This window comes from Anguilla rostrata, chromosome 6, assembly GCF_018555375.3.
Source record: "Anguilla rostrata isolate EN2019 chromosome 6, ASM1855537v3, whole genome shotgun sequence".
Lineage (NCBI taxonomy): Eukaryota > Metazoa > Chordata > Actinopteri > Anguilliformes > Anguillidae > Anguilla > Anguilla rostrata.
Genome location: NC_057938.1, coordinates 48920032 through 48943775, shown reverse-complemented (window position 1 = coordinate 48943775; position 23744 = coordinate 48920032). Strand labels below are relative to the sequence as shown.

Here is a 23744-nt window from a genome sequence, read left to right as displayed (position 1 = left end):
TGGATTTATGTGCAGTTCTGGCTGTGCTCCTCACCAGAAAGACTGGGACAGTGTGGAGGAGAGGGTTCGGATAGCTGAGGGGGGAGGGGGGGGGGAGAGAGGGAGGCAGAAAAAAAGTAGATGGAAAGAGTATAGTTTTGGGAGGATAGTTTGAGATGTTTGTGAAACGGGGAGTCCTTACCAAGCCGCTCCCTCAGACTTTCGCATTGAAGACGTTAAGATAATTCGGCTACCGTTGCACACGAAGCTTGCGATTGGCTTTGGCTTTCTAAACGGTGGATCTGATAACCCAATCACACACTGGCACGGGAGGGGAGGCAGAGAGCAGCATCCACAGGAGACATACGATTGGACGTACATTCGAGACGGACGTGCTTGGCAGTGGGCGGAGAGTACAAAGTCAACGTGGCCAGCTGTACCCGCATAGGCCCCTAACACAGACAGAGAAACGCTCGGCGATGGCGGGAAAGCTGGGCTGGAGCAGGTAGAAGAGCCACCCCCTCATATCCCTGCAATCAGTGGGCTGTGGCAGACTTTCACATTGAAGACATAGAGAATTCGGTTAGCATTGCTCGCGAAGTTTGCGATTGGCTTCGGCTTTCTAAACGGGGGGGGGTTTGCCACCAAGGCGGACGACCCCGGCGGCGTGGAGTCGGCGTGACCTTCCAGATGGAAGCTTCCGGAACACGACGATAACACCCTTCCACCGGGAGGAGACAGGGATGGAAGGCAGGGAGGAGGCAGGGATGGAACAACGGACCAGAATGAGGGGGAGATGACCGTCATCCTCTCCCAAGACTGAAGCCAATAGCACGAAGGCATTACTATACATGGTCTTCACCGTTTATCAGAAATACTACATTCGAAGCCCCCCCACCCCGCAGCCTGCACACCCCCCACACAAAATTTGAGTGGATGTTCCAAACTGGGACAAAAGTAGGTAGTTAGTAACGCATGTGGTTCAGAAACAAGGAAGTGTCAAGGTTGAATCCGGGAGACAGGAATGCATCCTGCTTATGTATGGTGGCCCTCTGCTGGCCAGAGGGAAAATCACACCCTGGGATAGGAGCTCACAGCAAGGTGAGATGGGGCTTCCTCTGCAAACACCTCCTTCCTTTACATGACACAGGTGACTTAAAACTACCCAGAAAATCTGGACAACAGGACATCAGAGACAATCAAACATCTTTATTGTTCAGAACCTAGTACTGTATTAATTGACATTTCAGCAACGGTTTCAATCTACAATTTATTTTCAAAGGTTGAATGAATGTCATTGCTTTTTTTTTTTTTTTTTTTTTTTCTCAATGGAAACAAAAATTTAAAAAATACAAAATAAAAAAACTCACACACACACACACACAAAGCAGGGCAAAAAATGTGCCCCTTCCACCGGATTTGTTTGTGTTCACAAACTCACATAGCATTCAGGTTTCCGTGAATGAATGCAGTTTTTTTTGTGCAAGACCTTTGAGGGATGTCAATGGACAGCAATACACGGCGATGTGCTGCACAGGTGAGAGCAGCACATCCGGGGTCACACCGGCTGAGAAACGTCCATGCGAACATACCAAACAGAAGGGATGACACCAAGGCACGGCTTGAGGGGCTTCTCCGGGCGAGAGCCCTCAAACCAACATGGATTTTGGAATGCATACAAGGAGATGGTCAGGCAATTAATACAACCCAATCGTGTGCTTGATCAGTATACACGCAAGTCTCTCTCTCCTTTTCATTCTTAATCTCTGTCTCACAGTAGACCAAATTGTCTCTTAGTTTAAAATCCCATTGTTATTTATACCAACACATATTTCTACCCCTTCTCTTGAAAACCTTACATAGAACCATCTAGCCAAAGTTATTGCATTTTCAAATCTAACATTCAGACGCGTTTGTCTCGTCTTAAAATTTCCTTCTGATCGTGCACCACCACCCTCAGCCCGGTTTTTCACCTGAATATCGAAAAAATGCCCATGTAGAATATTTAACTTGTGCTTCCGTTTCACACGCAGGAATATGCAGTGTGTCGCAGGGCTGCCATGCTCAGTTCCAGAGATCTACTGCCGCCGCTGGTTTTCTTCCAGCCCTTTTCCCCAATCAAATCAAGGTGACGGGAACAAACACGTTTAAAAAAATCTGCCCTCCGTGATTTTCCCCTTCGCTCATTTTCGCGACTCTGCACAATTGGCTCACTGCCTTCCCTCGAACAGACGGCGGTTTCAGAATCCAGTGGTCCGCGGCTTTCAACATCCAGGACTCCAGTGTGATAGTTGTCTCTGTCTGTCAATCGGTCAATAAGTCAAATCGAAACAGAGCGAATGCGGCGGTCTCTTTCTGAACAACAACCGCAGGCCACATCAAATTAGTTCCCTGAGAACCGACCTGACAGATTTGCGAGTGTCTGAATTAACATGCTACAGGCATACACGTAACATGTGCTTACGGGGCAGTTCGCCATAAAAAGGCCAATTCCTGCTTGGAGGTCAATTGACAGGTCCTTAACTCTTTTTGTGGTTTTGAATGGAAACCAGCTAAGCACTGTAAATCTCCAGGGTCGAGTTCTGGCAGCCCTGTCATCTTAGAGTATTACACGGACGTCGTCTCATCGGAAAAGAACGACGTCATGGCCAAAGGGACTGAACTCATTTTAAAATGGCAGTATTACACTTACACACTTCAAGTAATTTCAGGCTGGAGAAGAAAAAATAAGAAGCGGTGCGATCTTCCAGCATAAAAGCACTTCTCTTTCTTTAAGAAAATATAAAGTTTATATATGACTCTGTCACAAGATAATAAAAAAGGCTAACCAGCGCTAGTCCATATAAATGTTATTTTTCAGTTGTTGTTTCTTTTTTAAAGAAGAAAATGAGATGATGGAAAAATGTTCTTTGGGGATGAGAATAAAGACCATTCAGTGTATATTCCCTGGTCTTCAACAAGACACAAAATAAAGCCAGAAGCACTGACGTTGAGACTTCAAGAACAACCCCATTTAAAAAGCACTGCAAGACACGAAGAGCAAAGGGCACAGAAACTCAAATACCCAGACTGCACCACAGATACACCCACAATTCCCCTGGCAAGGACTCAGCAACAGCACAACAGACATAACACAACAGCAGGCTGACCCAGGAAATGTCCACAGTGATCCAAAATGAACATGACATATGGTTTGAACTGAGGTTTGCACATGAGGAACACAAACCTTTACCTGGACTCTGAAAAAAAAAAAAACACAAAATAATCTGTGTCCCACAACATATCCTCTACACTCGAAGACAAGTCTTAATATTTCAGAAAATAATAATCGCTTAAAAAAAGAAAAAAGTACAGCCATTTTCAATACAACAAAAACATAAAACACATGGCAATAACACAGTATTTCCATCGTTGATTTTGAGTCCTTTTCATCCATGGTCTAACTAACAACATGTACCAATATATTTAACGACGGTTCTCCATCATGTTTAAAAATCACCAATAAGGCAATACTTTGTATTACACAGCTAATAAAAACAATCACTTACATGAGACTAAACACAATTACTGTCCTGTCCTTTTCTTTTATTATACAGTGCTTCAATTTCACAAACTAAATAAAATGCTTTTCATAGATCTGGTCTAATTTTCGAACTCTTGATCAGATCAGAGGAAATGCACTGTAGCACTTAAGGGGACGGTCATCACCAGCTTGTTGGTTCCTGTTAATGGTGGGTTGTCTCTCACTGTCTGTAATAAGCTGTCCAGCCAAAATTCACAAGGAATATGGTCATACTAACATGAATATTATTAATAGTTCATCGTCTATTTATTTTACAAATGAGCAAGAATGAAACTATCAGATTAAGATTATCGTTTAAAAAAAATAATCTTACAAGGCATCATCTCTAGAGGCCATTCTACACTAAAATACTTTCAAATAAAGAGGAGAGCAAAAAGAGGGCCCTCAATCCACACAAGACATAAATCTTTGCCACATACAGAATAATCTTCTATGTCCCTCCATTGCTAAAAAGCAGACAAGCACTGAACATAAAAACGGAGATTCTGGAAATTCTGAAACGCCTTCTTGCCAGAACAGAAACCAGAGGCTCGAGAGAAAACAAACACATTCAGGATTATGAGGAGGAGGCACTTTCTGACACGATGGGGTGAGATGCATCGCAGAGGGTCCTTCACAAAGCTCATCCACAAAACTCACGAACGACCGTTAAAACTCACCCACAATCCCACGGGGGACATTTAGTGGCATTCCCTCATTATAACGGAAAAATAATACCCCTGACTGACCGTACGGGGTAACTACAGAAATCACAAGTATGTCACATCACTAGAACACTAGACTGAAATGTCAATCATTATCAGTGTTCTGTGGCAGACAGGCAGAAAAGTGTTGTTTTTTTCTTGTACATCATGGCACAGCGTATGACACATCATCGGGGTGACTCATAGCAGCTTGGAACAGAATGACATCACAGTCTAAAGTAAAGCAAATGAATACGAACATTCTTTGGAATCAAAACACCAACCGTACCATTGTTAACTGAACTGACGCTCAGTGCATTCAACCACGTTTCCTAGAGAACACACAGAACCTCAGTCTTCAGATTATCATTTTGCTACAACTGTGTACCGCATTTAACTTTCTTCTCTACAAAGAAAAAAAAAAAAGAATACAAAGACACAATTACATCGAAGGTCCGAATCGCCCCTTGGCTGCAACATATAAAAACGGAACTTGTGAACTCGATCACAGTGGAGATCCAACACTGAGTTGTGCGTCTAACAAATCAAAATGGCCGCCATTGTCAGAGTGACAGATGAAAGTTCAAAGACACCGAGCAACAAACAAAAGGACTACAAGCGCTCAGTTAATTAAGTCCAGGGTCCTAAATCTGTCCGGCGGCAGGCCCTTGGCTCTAAACATGATGGCTTCTTCTACAGTAAAGTTTATCGTACCAAAGTTCCACCTCTACTGCTAGAGTTTTTATTTTTTTGGCAGCTCACACCTCCTTCACCACACACCGGCTGAACTGCGAGATTTTGTGCGACTTCTTTCAGTGCAAACGGCCACAAAACCGCAGACCAGTGCTGTGAGTGGGTTTGAGGGGAAACGGGGAGGGGGGGGGGGTCACATATGACCCCCACTCGTCATGCACGAGCACACCGTGCACGGGTAGCGCACATGCACACAGACTCTGGACGAAGTGGTCAGAGCAAAAGGCCTCAGGCTTTTTTGCTGTGAGGGAAACGTGTCCGTCTGTGGTTTAGTACCACCTGGAGGGGAACGGACGGGTTCAGTCCGAGAATATGCGTGTGTGTATGATGTGTGTGTGTGTTCATGTGTGTGTGTGTGTGTGTGGCGATATCACAACGCCGTCTCCTGAAGCATGTGGGATAAGCGACAGGGCGGCGGCTGGGTCACCTCCCCTTCCTCCTCCAGCTCCTGCTCATCCTCAGTCTTGTCCTCTCTCGGGAGGGCCAAGCCGTTGCTCTCCTTCTGCGCCATCTTATACGGCTGCGTGTCCAGCGTCTTGACCTGCGCGGATATACGCACGTGCGAGCACACACACACACACACACACACACACACACACACGCACACACACACACACCCATTATCACACCACTGGCCTCCTCACATACAATCCTGACCATACACAAATCAATATCCACCCTCAACCTCCTTGTGTGGCTGAGGGCTCGAATCTTCACACCGACCGCAAAGCCAGAGGGATCAACAAAAATGCACAAGTGACCAAATTACCGATCGTCATGAATCAGGCAACCTGCAATAAGGCCTGGAATTAAACACAAAGAGCTGAGAATGTAGAAAAATCAAACTTCAAAAAATCTAACGCTGCTTTAAGGCATTAGAAATGTTTCCCTCAGTGTGGTTAGATTGTACAGACCTCTTCCCCTCACCCCCCCCCCCGGCGCAGTGAGACTGCGCTACTTGCCTTTTGCCCCAGAGGGGTGACGCAGCACAGCTTCTCCCTGTAGCGCTCGGGCAGGAAGAACAGCAGCTTCCCCAGCACAGGGTACACGGTGCCCGGAGTCACATCCTTCTCCTTCATTGGACCTGGGCAAGCCACCAGACCACCAATCAGAACGCAGCTTTTGAGCACTCCTTGCCTGGTAACCGTTACCGGAGCCGAGGTCAAATGAAATGACAGGCGGCAGAGAGATCCACGGAGACCGGGCGTCTTTGCCCGTGTCAGAGGTCCCTGTTCCGGCACAGGCCAGCAGGCCCTGTTTTTACACACTAACAGGACAACCACTGGGGGCACTAGAGAGTAAGTCAACCCAGCTGTAATGTGGCTTAGCCTCACAGTTCAAAGAGAGAGAATGGTTCGTTCGCCAATGTCAATGACAAATTAAAGGCAACTAGACCACAGAATATACCCAACATAATTATTATTCACTTATTTGTAAAACTCATGACTGAAACTAAGAGCCGACCCACTCTGAGGTTGAGCAGAAGCACACCCAGTGTCCACTGTGTATGAATGTGCTGAAGGTGTTGAGCGTGGAGTGTAGCAGGTCGGTTCCAGTTGTATTTCTGAATGAGGGTGTGCAGGTTGTCGGTGTTGTGGCGCCCCCTACCTGTCAGGAAGCTTACGATCAGTCCCACCACCACCACGGTGGTGGAGTTGTGAGCGCTGTACCACATGTAGGACAGCGAGTAGAGAGCCTGCAGCCCCGTAGGCCTGCAGAAGGGAGAGAGACCACTTAGAGACTGCACTGCGTCTAGAGACACTGCTTAGAGACTGCACTGCCTCTAGAGAGACTGCTTAGAGACTGCACTGCCTCTAGAGAGACTGCTTAGAGACTGCACTGCCTCTAGAGAGACTGCTTAGAGACTGCACTGCCTCTAGAGAGACTGCTTAGAGACTGCACTGCCTCTAGAGAGACTGCTTAGAGACTGCACTGCCTCTAGAGAGACTGCTTAGAGACAGGGCCTCGTCTCGACTGCAGACACCACTTAGAGCAAAGGCCAGATATCAACTGGAAAGCCAATACTCAAGACCAACAGCAACACCACGTAGGAGACGAATTTGAGTGTTTTTTTGTTTTTGTTTTTTTTTATAAAGATGCTTGGATGAAATCCTAATATCTCACTCAGCGATGTGTAACCCTGGTCCCGGAGAGCCTCACAGTCTCTGGGTATTCATTCTCTCAGCACCTGATGGATCCTCATTGAGTGATAATAGTTAACTGCTTGTTTTAATTTGCATAGACTGCTTTGTTGCTGTTTTTGTTGTGTTAATCAGATTTACCTACAGGGTCCAAGTTCAACTACACAGTCGTTCCCTGCACTTGGAACTGTACTTCCCTCTGGGGTTTTCAACACACTTGTTCCTGGTTATGGGTATACACTTTGTTGTATGTCACACTGGATAAGAGCGTCTGCCAAATGCCTGTAATGTAATGTAATGTAATGTAACTCATCTCACTCGTTTTCGTGGGTCTGAAATGCCTGCTGACTTTTAAGGCGAAAACAAAACCCTGTGGCTCTCCAGGAACAGACTTGCAGACCCCCTAATCTGACAAACTCACGATAATTGGGTGGCTTTAATTATGCCTTCGTCTGCTACAAGGGCAAAAACGTTTCCCCTAAAAAAAAAAAAAGGACAAACTCCCTGCTTGCCTGGGCCTGCCGGTGGTGACGGCACTGACGAGAGTCGTCATGACCTCGGTGGTCATGTTGCCCGTGGTTACGTTGAACGAGGGGGGCCGGGGGGCGGGGGGGCCGACGCGCGTGAGGAAGCTCCCGATGCCGATCCAGAAGGCCATGACCAGACCGGCAGCCAATCCCACCAGAGCACCCTGGGGGAACAGAGTGACAGAACCCTGACTGACAGCCTCTAGCTCCGCCCCCCCCCCCCATCTGCTGTCTCTATTACCCAGCCTTGTGGGAGGAGCAGAACTTCCATGCCTCCAGACATACGCACAGGTGCAGGGTAATGACACGTCAATCAAAGGGCTAAAAATAACGTACCTGCACAGTTTCACCGCTCAGAGCTGTTTTTTTTTTTTACAGATAAACGTGCATTTAAACCACCTACACTGTCTGTTCCTCAGTTTCCTTCAAATTAAATTTTCTCCCCCCCCCCAAAAAAATTTCCCTAAATAAATTACTGTCTGGGAGCATTAAAATTATGCTGCACTACACACATTTGATGTCATTCAGATTGTTAGGTGGAAGACTGACTGACCCCTGACCGTTGCACAGACAGACAGACAGACGGACGGACGGACGGACGAGCGGACGGACGGTCAGACACTTACGATGGAGTTGGCCCACGGAAAGAACATTCCGAGACAGAACAGGCCGAGAAGCGGACCGCCCACCATCCCGAAAATGCTGAGTGCCGCCTGGGGGGGGGGGGGGATTAGGACAGAGAGAGGGGGTAAAAGTGTTAGTGCTCCGTCCGGCTTTATCACTGCTATAAAACACACTGCAGTGCACACCAACAAGAGCTCTCGCTACATGAGCTGGACATTTCCAGTAGTCTTCACATACATCTTGACCATGGAAAACTGAAGAGAACTGCATGTTTGAATATGATAAACGGTGAAGGACTGAATGTCGAAAATCATGGGCTGAGGAGAGTGAGAATTGTCAAGAGCCCAAAAGGGTAATGAGAGGCAAATTCCTCCACTGAAGCACTCCAGGAGGAGGCAAGGGACAAAGCTGCCAACCGTGTCCTTACCTGCAGCACTGACCCCATCAGAGACGCAAGGTACGCCATAGCCAGACACACAAGGCCATAGGCCAACGCTGAGAGGGAGGGAGGGAGGGAGGGAGAGAGGGAGGGAGAGTGAGAGAGGAGGGAGAGTGAGAACGAGAGGGAGATAGAGAAGGTGGGAGGGAGAACACCAGTGAGAGAGCGAGAGTAAGAGAGCAAGAGAGGGAGAGAGAGAGTGAAAGCGAGAGAATGCAAGACAGCAAGTGAGAGAGAGGGAGAGAGTGTAAGAGAGTGTGAGAAAGCGAGGGGGAAGGAGGGATGGGAGACAGAGAGATTTTGTATTATTAATAATGCCGTTTCTGTCTGTTTGCAATTTTCACCATTTTCTTTTCGCTGTTCAAATGCTATATAATCAATGCTTTTAATTTGATAATACAGAAATAGGTCTTAGGAATAAAATACATTTTAAAGTGAGAGAGTAAACTGACAGAGAGAGAGAATGAACCTGTGACTATTGAGCTGAAGCCTGCAGCCCTATGTGACCCTGCGGGGCCCCTGGATGCCCCGCTACTCACCGAGGCCCTTAGACAGGAGCGTGGCCCTGGCCTCCGTCATCGCAGGAAAGTAGGGCTTAATCAGGTCCTCCATGGTTACCGTCGCCAGGGAGTTGAAGGCCGAGGAGATGGTGCTGCAGGACGACAGAGGAACACGGCGCGGTTCTATCACCTACAGCTGCCCGAAGTCTCTCCGCCTGGGCGGGCACGTTCTAAACCAGGCAGGCCAATCACGTGGCCGCTTCACTTTCATTCGCTGATGAGCTAAACAGGCCACACACACACACACACACACTCACACACACACACACACACACACACAGTTTCTGAGGCCTAAATTGGCTGCAGACTGTGAGGAAACCACAAAAAACCCACAGGAATTGTGGGCCTCCAGCACTTTAGTTTGACACCCCAGTGCTACGCATTCATCACTGTTAAGACAGCTGTGGTGCATCTGGTTTTGTGACAGTAGCATTGTTGCTTTCCTCTTTCGACGACGGACTCCTGATAAGTGGATGGTTTCACTCTTACGGACTGAGGGGAGGGGGGGAGCGAGTAGGCGGGGGCGGGGGTGGGGGGGTGTCACCGTACCTGAGAGCGCCGCTGAACAGGCACGCCACGAACAGCCCCGGCAGACCGGGAAGGTCCCGCAGGACGTCCATCACGAAATACAGCACCATCTGCGGAGACAGGCACCGGCTTAGCCACCACCCGAGCGCTGAGGGGCGAGGACCCGCCCCCCTGTCGCACTGCGTCGCGGGAGGGAACGCGCACTCGCCTGGTCGTTGGCCGTCACGTAGCCCTTGTCCAGCGGACTGTCCTCGCCGTAGCGCGCGTACATCACCAGCCCCATCAGGCACCCCAGGGTGAGGACGATCTGCTGGCAGGGGAACACCACGTAGCAGGACCTGCACCGCCAGGGGGGGGGGGGACAGGGGGGTGGGGGGGGGGACCAGGGCCGTAAACACTGCCAGGAAGGTGCTCTCAGGAGGAGGCCGCTCTCACACAAACGGACAGAGAATCTATGGGCTCAGCGATTCCTCGAGCAGGATACCGTCCCGTCGACTACGACAACGGAAACTGAAAAAGCTAAACGCACACGTGCGCACACCCTGCAAGTTCAAATGCATTCCTAGAGCGGGGAGGTGGGAGTGGCTGCAAAACCTGATTTACTGGTAACCATGACAACACAACACAACGGCCACTTCTGGTGAAGCTCATTTCTAAACTCTTGTAACCAAATTGAAGTTCAGGCCTGTGTGTGTGGGGGGGGGGGTGCACCTGTCCCTTTTACACCAAGTGCCCAATCCGCCCGTTCGATTTGATTAAGTATATTTGTATTATTATTTCTGCTGTCATTCATTTTTATTCATTTTGGTAAAGTATATTCTTTCTGTGTAATGGCTGGGTGCAGTGAAACAGTTCTTCTAGGTTAGGCTGGTGTGTCCTTTTCTCACTTTGAGCACCTGCTCCTCTCAACGTGGCCCGATTAAAATTTGAGCGCAGGCTGTGTGAATGGGACAGGCCCGGGGGGGCGAGGGGGGCGGGGCTTACGCACATGACGGCCTCCCTCTCCGTTCGGGAGCTCAGGTATCTCTGCACCTGCGCCTGGTTGACCCCGTACAGGGCCAGCATCAGGAACACCCCCCCAACGCCCAGCGTCCAGAAGGTGTGCCTCTCCAGCGGGTCAGGGTTCAGGCTGCAGTAGAGGGGGGACGGGGGACGGGGGGGGGAACAGAACGATCACACCAGTCTCCTCCCTAAACCTGACATACATCCAGAAACCCTACTGTAAAATAACAGAGCAGGAGCATTATCTTGGCCAGACCGGTCTCAAACCACCTTTATCAGCCTTCGCACTTTCCTCCTCTGGCTTATCTTGTCTTTATATCTTATCTTTATTTCCAGGCAAGCTGGCATGACAGTTGGTTATATCAACACTTTTAAGTTCTACTGTTCATCCTGTTGCACAGTCACTGGCTACAACTCACGGGTGCTGTCAAGAATCCAGGCCTGGAGGTTGGTGTGCCTGTTGGTTTCTGGAACACTTCAGCACTTAAGTGCTTCATTTAAGTCACTGATTGGCTAAACGGTCCACAGACCTTGTTTCCACGGCCAACATTGGCTGCTGATTGATAGGAAAGCACAAGAACCAGCAGACACTGGTTCAGGACTGGAGTTTTACACCCTTGCTCTAACTGTTAAATATCCTTCTCAACAGTTCCTGTTGCTCTACTGAGAACACTTAATTTTGTGCTTGTACTTCCTGCAGCTCAGGATAAGAGAGCCTCTCAGATGTGATGTGATTTAATGTAACGTAATGAGGTTCCATGGCCCGAGAGAGCAGTCGAGCACTCACTCCAAGCCCGCGATTCGGCTCCCGTTCTGGGCCTTCCTCCACACCTCGCTGATGCCCCCCGCCTGGTGCGTCCCCACCACGATGACAGCCAGCTGTCCCGCGAACATCACTATCGTCTGGAAGACGTCCGTCCAGATCACGGCCTTCAGCCCCCCCTGTCGGCAGGGCACATTTCCTCATCAGCCGCACGGCATGCTGGGAGACGGAGTTTCCTCCTGTCCCCGCATCACTCCGGCATCAATGCAGTCGGCAGCGGAGAACACGAAATGTTCCGCTGTTGCGCTTCCTAACTCACAAGGCAAAGGCAGTACACACCGACAGTAACAGCTTACCAGTGTTGTATAGAGGGTACACACAAGTCCCATGGCCAGCACGGCCCCCCAGAGGTCAAATCCTGTAACTACAAGAAAACCAAAAAAAAACTCTATTATAGCGGTTCCCAAACCTCTCCTTCATTCATGTACAGGACTGCCTGCCATCATTTTGACTGGACTCCATTAGAATGCATGTGACGTGTCGGATCGGGGGCCCACAGCACTCCCGGGTTCGGCGGGGGGGGGGCTTCCCTTACCTGCATTGAGGGCCAGGGCTGGAGCGTACAGGACCACGCCCATGTAGATCACCTGTGGGGGGGGGGGGAGGGGGCGGGGTCACAGAGGGGGTCACGCTCACAGGTTAGACAGCGGGCCGTCCCAGCAGCAAAGACCACACCCAACACACCCGCACAGATTCATCGCCTCCCAAAACCCAGCACCGCCCTCTACCCTCCGCAGTGTGTATTTAAGGGACATATTATGTTTCCCTTGTTCAGCTAATCGCTGGTTTGTGCGGATAGCTTCACGCTCATTGCTAATAAACGGGCCTTCTCGCCCGGTGATATCGTACTCCTGTGTTCCCGGGAGTGGCGCTGACGTCCAGCAGTCAAGAGCATCCCGCTAAATGACAGAGACGTAACGAGCTCACGCCAACGATTCCTCGGGCACCGACAGCGCAGATTTAATTACCGCCGGGCCAAGTAATAATACAAAAAATAAATATCGCGTGTGCCGCGTTTCTTCCCCGCTCGCAAAGAGACCCCTTCTCGCCGACCGTCGCGCAAACAGACGCAACGACGGTTACGCGAAGAGCGCTCACCATCTGAAAGATGAAGGTCACGGTCCCGCAGACGCGGACGGTCTTGTTGAAGCGCAGCTCCAGATACTGCAGAGAGACAGAGAGAGAGAGAGAGAGAGAGAGAAAGAGGGAACAAAAAGAACATGAGAAAGGAGGGAACGTGGGAATGGAATAGAATAGAACAGAAAACTTTATTGTCCTTTAAATATAAAATAAAATGGAAATTTTCCTCCAGCTCAATGCTCATTGCAAATGACACAGCAAAGGTATACACGGATTTAAAAAAATAAATAAAATAAAATAAAAAAAGCATAACAGCAAACATTGGACAACCATAAGGTCACTATAAAGTCCTTCACTATAAAGAACGTGGGAACGAGGGAAGGGAAGAGGTGGGGAGAGAATGTTGCCAGTTCTTATTATGAAAATTTGCTGAACTTTTTCCGAGAGGGCTGCACATCAACAAGCAGGGAAATCTTTGTGAACATATTTAAAAATGAAAATGTAGTGGAACTGGTCTTAAACTGTGATACACAGCAACGTGTGAAGTAGGCCAATCATTTTGCATTAGATGAAAAACAAGATATGTTATTTATCATAAAAATCTTAAGCGGACAGGTTTTATGAGATTTTTTTAAACAAAAAAATGTGTTCACCAAGAAACAACAAAAAAAAAAAAACACATCCCCTTCTCTCTCCAAAAATCTATATGACTTCATATTTGCTGCCCACTTCCATGGCAACAGAACAGGGCAGTGGACATATCTGGCTGGTAATAGTGATCTGTAATGGTTTCCCACGGTAACATAATGGGGCAGGGGCATACCTGGTAGGCACTAGACAGCCGTAATCAGTTCCCATGGCAACAGAATGGCATTGGGGTTTACCTGGTAGGGCCTGGAGCTGTAACAGTTTCCCACGGTAACAGAACGGGGGTGGGGCCTATCGGGTAAGAAGTAGAAAGCTGTACCCAGTTTTCTAGGGTAACAGAACAGGGTGGGGCTTACCTGGTAGGCACTGGAGCTGTAACCAGTTCTCACGGTAACTTAACGGGTGGGGTTTACCTGGTAGGCGCTGGACAGCTGTAACCAGTTTCTATGGTGACAGATCGGGGGCGGGACTTACCTGGTAGGCGCTGGACAGCTGTAGCCGGTAGAAAACAGGAATGAAGATGTGCGCGGGGATGAGCAGCCCCAGGAAGTAGGAGCAGCCCAGGAACCAGTACTGCGTCCCGTGGGCGTAGATCTCCGAGGGCGCCCCCAGGATGGCCACGGCCGACTGGAAGGTGGCGAGCAGCGAGAGGGAGACGGGCAGGCAGCTCATGCTCCGGTCGGCCAGCAGGAACTCGCGCGTGGTGCGCTGGCGCCCGCCGGAGAAGGCGTAGAAGAGCCCGATGCCCGTCGAGGCCACCAGCAGGATGACGAAGATCACGTAGTCCACCGTGGTGAAGTGCATCTGCACCACGTCCGCCATGGCGGCGCTGCTGCCGCTGCCGCTGCCGCCGCGGCGAGGGGGCGACCGCTACGATCGGGGCAACGCTCCGCCAGTGCTCGCCCGCCAAAAACCCGCTGCGCCTCCACGCTCTGGGCAGGTGCGGCTCGCTCTGCGAGGAAGAGGAGGAGAGACGACCTGCTCACGCTGTCCCCCCTGCAGTGCGTCTCAGGCTACACAGTGCTACAGCTCAGTGTTTATGTTCCCACTACCGCATGAGAACAGGACTCCTCAACTCCCATCCCAGAGGGCCACGGGGCCACAGGGCCTGCTGGGTTTAGTTATTAAATCAGCGCCAAGTCATACAAAGAACAATTATTATTATGTTTTCTCTTTCTCCTCTAATTTCTTATTTTCGTATTCGTTTTTGGTTCTATTACACCTTGACACCATAGCAAATGAGGGCCCTACCCTCATTTTGTGTCACAAAACATTAAATAAATAAATAAAGAAGAAACAGAAGAAGAACAACAACAAGGGTAAAACTGAGCAAATAAAACCAAAAACCAGCACACCCTGCTGGGTCCTGGGGGTCTTCAGGGGCAGGACTGAGGACCCCCGCTCGTGAAACCTGTCCTCCTGGCACTCGCTGGCTTGCCATTACCGTGGTTACTCCGGCGATATCCCATTACCCTGCTCATACGCCCCGATAAATCACCGGGGGGGTTCCCGAAACCGCTCGAGCGTCTAGGTTACACCCCGCGCCGGAGAGAGCCGTCCTCAGGCTCTTTAAACACGATGGATTGGCCGCGCGGGTGAGAGACCGAGCTTAATCAAACGAGTATTATATCTTCAGACGCTGCCTGTAGTGAAGAAGTCATTTTCCAAATGCCACGGAGGGACTTGCCAACATATTACTGCAGTATGCGGTAGGACCAAGTAACCCCCTTCACCCCTCCCCCCCGTCAACTCCTGAATTACACAATAAATAGCCAGTCAGTGAGAAATCTGATACACAAATTCCTCATAGCGTATTCAATGAAAAATAAAAAAAAACCAGACCCCACCCCAAAATAAAACAAGCCAAGACAAAGTGTCTCTTTAAAATGCATGGTGAATGTCTGTCTTTCAGCTAAATAAAAACTACCATTCATTCAGTTCAGAAGAAGGAGCCAGGTTGAATTAGAAGCACTTTATAACATTCAGTTTTGAACTATGCTAATGTAACACAACTTTGCCTAACTTTGCAGGCATTTTTTAATTTAAAAATTTTAAAAAGGCTACTGTGACATCAGACAGAAGGAAAGAGAAATCCCCTTCCAAAGAGAAGTACTTACATTCTCAAGTCTTGATCTGACAGACTGGGCAGGCTGTCTCCCAGACGACCGGAGATATCTTATAATCCCCGTGGGAGTGGCTTCCTTTCAAAGACCAATCATCGGTGCCATGTGGAGGGAGGGGAACCAGCCAGGAACCAATGAGAAGGTTATTTCTCCAATGGCACTGCAGAAGCTGTAAAAAGAATAAGTTTCTCATAAAAGTTATTTTCAAGCACATCTTTTAAAAATTACTTAAAATGACTTGTTCACTTCAATGAGCTTAAAATTTTAATTACCATTGGGCGAAAAAAAAAAATCAATCACCAGCTTGAGCAAAGATGAGTGGATAAATTATATCAAATGCACATTGAGTTTTTAATGCAGTTTTTCACTGCATGACTGATATTACTTAGGCTAATATTATTCTCGCCACTTGTCACTAGGAGTTACAATCGTAAAGTAGTCGTAAAATAGTATCTCGGTCATTAAAATAAGCTCTTTTTAAATCGGGTCCTCGTCAACTTCGTGAACTACAAAGTTAAAGCTTAGCAACTCTTTACTCCTCTGTACTTAAGACTACAATCTCCACAATGCCTTATTCAGCAGAAAATCACCGACTCTCCAAAAATGAGCCAATCAACTTGATTTTCACTGGATCTCCTGGCTCCTCATTGGCCACCGAGGGCCCATAAGGTTACAGAGGGACAGCCTTGTGAGAAATGTGCAGACACTTATTCAATTACCCCTCCAGCAGCCAGTGGTCACAGGACTCTGTGAGCGCGTCAGGGAGGCAATGACTGAGAGGGAGAGGAGGCGTTGTTCTTTGTGCTTTATTTTAGACCTCCCGTTTAGTCCAGACTTTAAAATAAGTAGATTTTAAAAATTCTCTTTCCACACTCAAGCCCACTGAAGTCAACTGGCTTCAACCGGAATAAACCAGCTATTTCTACTCAATCATATCAAACAAAAGTGCAGGGAGAAGGGAATAAGACAGTTCCTCTCACATTGTGAACCAAAGTATCAAACGGTAGAAGGACTACAAGGGATCATACTGTCTCTCTCTTTTTCTCAAACACACACACACCCCTACCAATCACTGCTCTGCATGCCCTGCCTGGCGTCACATTTATGTTTTGTCTGACATAATGCCTGTACACAGTAAAACAAAAACACACCTTGACACACGAAGTAAGACAAACAAATGCAATTCCGTGAGACCACCTCATCTGTCTCACCAAGCACTACTGCCTTAAATTTCCATTTACTGCAAATCGTCATCTTTACCTGTTGAGACATGCAAAATTAAACAGAATACGTGCCTGCTTTTAGCACGTACAATAAGAAGCAAGACTGCCCCCGCTGCACTCAGATAACCGAAATGTGACGAAACGCTCCTGTTAACAACCGCGAGAGACCTGACAGAGACTTTCCCAAACCGCTGCAAGCCGCACGTGTCGAACGCGTTAGCGGCCTATCAGAGCGGCCGGTCGCTATCAGTTAAAAACAGGGGAAAGTTCAAGGAGCGCCATGCTAATTCGTTTCATGCGGAAGAAAAGCGTGACCTTGTGGACACGCCTCATTCACACAGGTGTAAACTCATTCAGGAGGCACGACACATTTCTGTTATCAGAGGAAGTGGCCGGAGGACCCATCCCTCAGGCCATGACCACCACGGTGGGGGGGGGGGGGGGGGGGGGGTGGGAGTGGGGCGGGACTTTATCTACAACCTGTCGCATGTCTTTCAGCGCCCAAGAAGAAAGACAAAAAAGTTGGATGCACTACACTACGAAATGATCTTAAAAAAAAAAAACCTTTTATTTGACAATTTTTCCCCTGCATTTTAAAATCACTGAACCTAACACTGCAAATACCCAGACATTAGGGGCTATGCCTTTTTAAAGACAGCTTGGTTCACATCAAAAGCTGAGGGAATGTGCATTTGACTATAGCATTACACCCACTTTGGAAGCATCATCCTTAGTCACCAAGTATAAGTTTCATAAATGTTACATAACTTACAAAATATATCAACTATGGTAGGGCTGCCCAACCCTGTACCTGAAGATCTAGAGTCCTGCTGTTTTTCACTGCAACCCTAACAAAGCACACCTCATTCAACAGCTAGAGGTCTTGTTGAGCTGCTAATTAGTTAAATTCAGTCTGTCCAATAAGAATTGAAATGAAAACCTACAGAAGGGTGAATCACTAGGAACAGGGTAAGGCAGCCCAGAACTAAGGTTCATGTTGGCCAGGCTTCTTGTTGTTGTTGGAAAAACACCCCCTGTCTACTCACTAGGTTCCTACAGGTTACGAGTTGCACTCACTGAGATGCGCATCTCCGCCAAAGGGTGCTAGCTCTCCTGTAGTATGCTGCGTGACCCGCACCGCGGTCACTGGTTCATTGACAAATCCATCAGGGGACTTCAAAAGCTCAACTGTAGCGTGGATGACTATGATTAGGCTAATTTTGTCACTTCATTAACAGCATCAGTAGTGCATGAAATGTGTCGCCCCTCTGGAGCATGCATGTTGCGTCACAGTATTGGCCCATTAAATCGGCTGTTATCCTAGCGCCGCGGCATCCTGCAGACCAATCCAATAACAGCCCATCACTCTCAGAAGCAGGGATTTAGCCAGCAGGTTATTTAGCAACTCACAGTCAAAAGCGCCTCCAAATTCACCAAATTAAATCGATCAGATGCCCTTTTTGACTCATTTATTTTTTTTTGTTCGGCCTCATCTAATTTAGAAATTATAGAACTGTCCGCATCTGATATTCAAGCAATGACACGGTCACATTAAAACATTCTCTGTGGAATTCTTCATGTCAGACTTAATCAGAGCTGACCTTGGGAGAGACCATTTTCTCTCCATTGTCATTGGCACAGAGGGTTGCATATTTGAGGAGGGATTGTAAAAAAAAGCTATTAATAACTCCTGAAACAACTTGAGTGGGTTTTTGGTGCAGATGAGCCGTTCCACGGTTAATACTCTTATCTGTAGAAGAATGTAGGAGTAGCACAAGGTCACCAGTGTGTTGTCTGATTGCTTAGGAGCTGTGTCTAGGCCTCTAACCTACTGTACACAGAGATGGAACACTTCACGGTCACACACGGCTCTACATGAACTTTATCCCAAAGGGGCACATGCACTTACAAACTGAAAAGGTTACAGGCACCTTAAAGCATCCCAGTTTGCAGATGTGCTTATAAATTATTTATCCAGTTAGCACACGTCACTAGTGAGGAGCAAGGTCTGTCACCTGTCACCTAACCCTAACCCTGTCACCTGTCACAGGAAGAGGAAAGGCTGTTTCCAAGGTTTGGCTGATTTTCTGTGGTTCACCTCTGTTTGTGTTCAGTGTGCTGCCAATTACCCAGCAATTGGTCTAGTGCACAGGTGTACCAAGTACTATGTACATTGGAAGAGCAATCCTCTAAAGGAACTAGATATATTTCTTAAGGACACTGGGACATACCATTTTCAAAAACAAATTCATGGAAGTATTACATTTACATGGAATAATTTGATGCAGGGATCAAATCACTCTTGGATAAATTTCAACTGACCCCAGGTGTAGAGGGTGAAAATACAACAGTACTTCTCCATAACTGTCCATTTTTTTCTCACGATGAGAAAACGGCACGGACACAAACGTTCTAATTCGGAGACGTCGAATTTGTCTGCGATCACAAGTTTGCTGGTGATCAAGCGCTGGAAGCACGCCATGACAGCAAGTCGCTTTAATTTTCATAAGCCTTTCTGATGGAGCTGAGAACAGGCTCAGATGCAGCCCATTAAACCATACTTATTATGAGTCACGCCAGCTGAAGCACCAGCCAGCCCACGGTCCACAAAATTCAATAAGCGCTTGGACTTGAAAGCCGGCAGCGATGTGCTACAGTACACAGTCTCTCTCTATGCACACGAATCAGAACGGCAAGGGAGGGACGGCGATCATCTGGTCAGTGAAAAAAGCTAATGCGTACGAACGAGCAATCTGTTAGCTTACGCTAAGATGTAAACACTGACTAAGCTCCCCCTGCTAATCAGACGTGGGCCATCTCCGCAAGCACGTTATGAATGAGAAACCCTGCGTAGCACAGAGAGCATCTCGTGTTAGCCAGAGGATGACAGGTTAGCTAGCTAGACCCAATTTAACGCAAGTTAAGGAATGTTTCTCGAACCTCCCACAAACACTTGCTTCATCAGCAACCGTGGCTACATAGGTCCTTCGAGTCCTGTGCCAACTGGCGCAAAAGGTTGTAAACACACAGTGCTCCCCGTCGCTGCAGATTAATTTGGAAAGGATTTCTTGTGTCTCGCCTTTTTATAAATCCTACCGCGACAGTGCCATAGCACAAGGCAAGCCATCGCAGCGTGCGTCCGCGCCGATCATACCGGCCGGCGTGTCTGAACAAACTGCGCGGCGACAGGAGGCCAACAACGCCACGTCTGCTGATAATCCATACCTACACACAACAAAGCCTCGAAATGTACTGTCAGAGGGGAACAATCAGTGGAACGTGATGTACAAACTCATCCCAACAAAATTACCTCAGATTGTATTACGAAATATTCAATAGTTTTAATACACGGGTAAAATTTACACAGGTTCAGAGGTCTGTAAGTAAAAAAATAAATAAATAAATAACGTTTTTAATGCTGCCCTCCCACTGAGCGTTGCTGCTCACAACCAGCTAATGACACAGCCCTCACTCAAAGTAGTGATTTCTAGGCTAGATGGTGCAGTTTCTGCATTAACAGTGCATTAACAATCAAATGTAGCCTACGTCGTATTATTATAGGCTATCATAATCAAATCCCTTTCCACACACAAGCGGATCACACTACGGATCTCTGAACACACAGCTTAAGGTTTACACAGTAAAAGAGGAAAGGTCGCTTTGGCATTTATTCGAAATGCGAGAGTCAACACCTCTGTACAGTGTGTGGTTCCAGTGACCATAATGTGACGCTGTCTACAGTCACCGACTTCTTTACACTGTAAAACAAAATTCCATTTCTGCGGTATAAAAACGCCATTCATACTCAAATGAATTTTCCGTATAGGCTGGACCTGCTGTATACTCCTACTTAGTCATTAAGTGCATTTTCGTATTACTTAAGGGTAAATGATTCTATGCAAAAAATATGAGAGAAAGAATGTGGCCCTTACTGGGTAATGTCAGGCTTTGCGGCATCTAAAATATATGGAGACCTCTTAAATAACATTACCATTTATGTTCAGCTTCATATTACTTTATATCTCTTTAAACAGATAACGCCTTACATTGAATGTCCTTCCTTAATTTCTAACAAGCGCCGCCCACCCCCCAAGGCAAGGTAAAACCTTGCATTTCATTTGTCAAAAAAAAAGTGGGTACACAAACCCATTTCCTGGATCAATCCTACATTCACATGTAAATGTGAAAATGGTGGAAGGACTGTGGTTGCCTAGCAACTGAGAAAATTGTATGTTATCAGGAAAAAAAGCAGGGGGTGCTGACAAATTTGTGACCTTCTAATGCCAGCCTTACCTTAACCATCTGGTAGAGATAGCAAAGAAATAAGTATCTATAAAAAGCAAACTAATTCCACAATGTAAAGCATTAAGCCAAACCCGTGCCCTGCTGAACAGGACCAAATCTATAATTTGGTCCTTCAGTTAAGTCTTTACATTACAGGCATCTAGCAGACGCTCTTATCTAGAGCGACTTACGTTGTATTCAAATATACAGCTGGATATATACTGGAGCAATGCAGGTTAAGTACCTTGCTCAAGGGTACAATGGCAGTGTTCTACCGGGGAATCGAACCTGCGACCTTTAGGTTACAAGACCAGATCCTTAGCCATTATGACATACTCCGCTCTTTATTTTCACATATGAATTGGTGTTGTTGGGTGTTAAAACATTTTCCTTCAAAATATTCCATTTGGATTCCAGACTCTTAGAACTGAACATACAATTATAAATGTATACTACCGTACTTACTTTGCATAAAGTCACACTTACTTGGATGATGGTGTTAAATAGTTACAATCTCCAGACTTGAATAGTCTAGTGGACTGAGACACACTGTGTGTGTGTTTGTGTGTGTGTGGGGTGGGGGTGGGGGTGGGGGTGGGGGGGTGACCCCAAGGAAAGCATCGACCCACACTTTCAAAGGTCAATGTTTGTTAAAAATACTTAAGCCCTCTTTAAAATGTGTTGTTTGGTAGGTTTTGGTATTTTGTCATCCACAATACAAAATACAAGTAGCCTATACGCTACAAATTCAATCTGAACAGTCTTATAAACTTGCAGCCACAATTTTATATTATTGCTGACTGTGACATTTTATTAACAAACTTGCAACATGTTCTTCAGCCAATAAAACAGCACATTGACAGAAAGTTTTGACGGTTTAATGTTTAACATTTGATTAGAACTTTAGTAACCATGCCAGTACTAAACAGTCAATGAGTTATTTTCATTACTGTTTTCAGATAAGTGTAGTCCTGCAATGTTTTGCCACTCCACAGTAAATGTTTTTCACTCAGGCCGAAATTTGATTAAAAACACTGACCAGATTTACTCCTTTAAATATTAAATATACTCCTTTAAATATATTAAAAGCATTTATGCATTCTGACTTACATGTAATAAATTAGCGAAAGACTTCAGTCCTAACTGAACTGGCTGGCTCATTTGAGAGCATGTCTAGAATCTATGTAAATGATGAAGTAGTATCTAAATTGCATGCTAGCTCAGGTAGATTTGTATTATTAAGTAACTGTCGATGATTTCATTCGCCAAAATGTCAATCAGGCAGTGTTGGGCAAAAAGGCATGGTAAACTGCCAATGTTGGGGAAAAAAGCACAGATGCAAAGCAAGTAGCCTAAACCATATCACTTGTCCTTATTTGCCTTCAAACATTTAAATATTTATAAAAGCTACTGTGCCTCTCCAGTAAGCAAACTTTAATAGTACAAAAAATAAATCATGCACTAATGTTAGATTTCAGCACGTGCTAGCAGTCATAATTGCCTGTAGCCGGTAGCAACAGCAACCAAGGTCGGAAATATATGACAACACAAAGATTTCCAGTACCGGTCTAGATCGTGAGATTACAGAACGGGTCTAGCTCCCGTCAATGTCGCTTTATGGCAAACAGCCTAAATCCCAGAACACACATCACCACGACACGGATTTATGGTTAAGGCATACCGCGTGACGATTATGGGCTACCTTGCTACGGTAGTGGTGCTGCCTAACGTTACCAAGCACGCTAGCGCAAGCTAATGCCTTCAAAATCAGTTAGCTAGCTAGCAAACCACAAGTCTACTCTACATTGCTCGATGTGCTGTTAATATTTATTACAAATACACTAGCTGTATTTTAACCGTATCTGGCGACCAGCCGAATTAATAACCTTACCTCCTACTGTGCAGTTCATGTTGCGTCTATCTGGGATACGGGAAAGACAGAGAGAAAAGCTACTGTAGCCTGGAAAGACCGCCCCTTCTCCTTGACAGCGCGCCTGCTTGGCTAGAAACATGTGCTGAATCTGTTCCGTCGCAGTGGATTTACATCATCTTCTAGCTATGATCAGGTTCAGTGCTAATGATGTTAATGATGCTCCTAAAGTGAACGGACTTCAAGATTTGAGCACGGGCAAGTATAATGTGCCTTCCGTCGTCTAATTGACAGTCGAAGTGGTCTTTGAATTATTCGGCATACAGACGCCAGGTATCTGACCTGATCATAGGTGAATACAAAAGCTGTCACATGCCATGTTCATTTTGGCCTACAAATACAAAAAATGGCAGCTATTTCTAAGATTTAAGAATATGAGCAATGTCAATATTATCGTGTTGCACTATACTGAGTGGTACTGTCAGTGTTTCCTCCAAAAAACCAACAAGAAATGATCCTGTTCGTGCCCACTCCTCCAGAGTTGAAAAGAGAGCCATTGGATAAGACCGTCTACTAAGTGTCATGTTCTCTATATCTACTGGACAAAGAGTAATTGTGTGCACTGTGTAGAAGTGTGTACTAAGGGGGGTGGGGGTGGGGGGGGGCTATCTTTTGAAATAACTGACAGGTCTTGCACCACAAAAGTTGCAGCGAGTCCAAACAGACACCACTGTTTGACCAGAAAAACAGGCTTCCATAATTCACTTCCAGTAGCCTTACAGATAATTATCGTGTTCACAAATGTTACGGAAGCTGCTCATCAACCCTGTAGAGCACATTTGGCCTTCTAGACGTCCAATTCAAGAAAGGCTGT

General features: G+C 46.8%; 1 protein-coding gene across 3 annotated transcripts; it reads right to left on the bottom strand.

The window, feature by feature from the left end:
* Window positions 1-4393: 4393 nt before the first annotated feature.
* On the bottom strand, window positions 4394-23381 carry slc5a6a (solute carrier family 5 member 6a). 3 transcript variants are annotated; one of them, XM_064340250.1, is made up of 17 exons: window positions 22892-23381; window positions 15488-15662; window positions 13845-14322; window positions 12741-12806; window positions 12178-12229; window positions 11939-12006; window positions 11607-11761; window positions 10806-10946; window positions 10026-10155; window positions 9839-9927; window positions 9269-9381; window positions 8718-8785; window positions 8293-8379; window positions 7652-7830; window positions 6607-6710; window positions 5961-6082; window positions 4394-5539 (listed from the first exon to the last, which is right to left on the bottom strand). In XM_064340250.1, exons 3-17 carry the CDS (start codon window positions 14190-14192, stop codon window positions 5369-5371), a joined length of 1893 nt encoding a protein of 630 aa, XP_064196320.1. In that variant the 5' UTR covers window positions 14193-14322; window positions 15488-15662; window positions 22892-23381; the 3' UTR covers window positions 4394-5368. The 3 variants fall into 3 exon arrangements, with proteins under 3 accessions (XP_064196320.1, XP_064196321.1, XP_064196322.1); XM_064340251.1 differs by lacking the exon at window positions 22892-23381 and adding an exon at window positions 19657-19681; XM_064340252.1 differs by lacking the exons at window positions 13845-14322; window positions 15488-15662; window positions 22892-23381 and adding an exon at window positions 13784-13806.
* Between the last annotated feature and the right edge of the window lie 363 nt (window positions 23382-23744).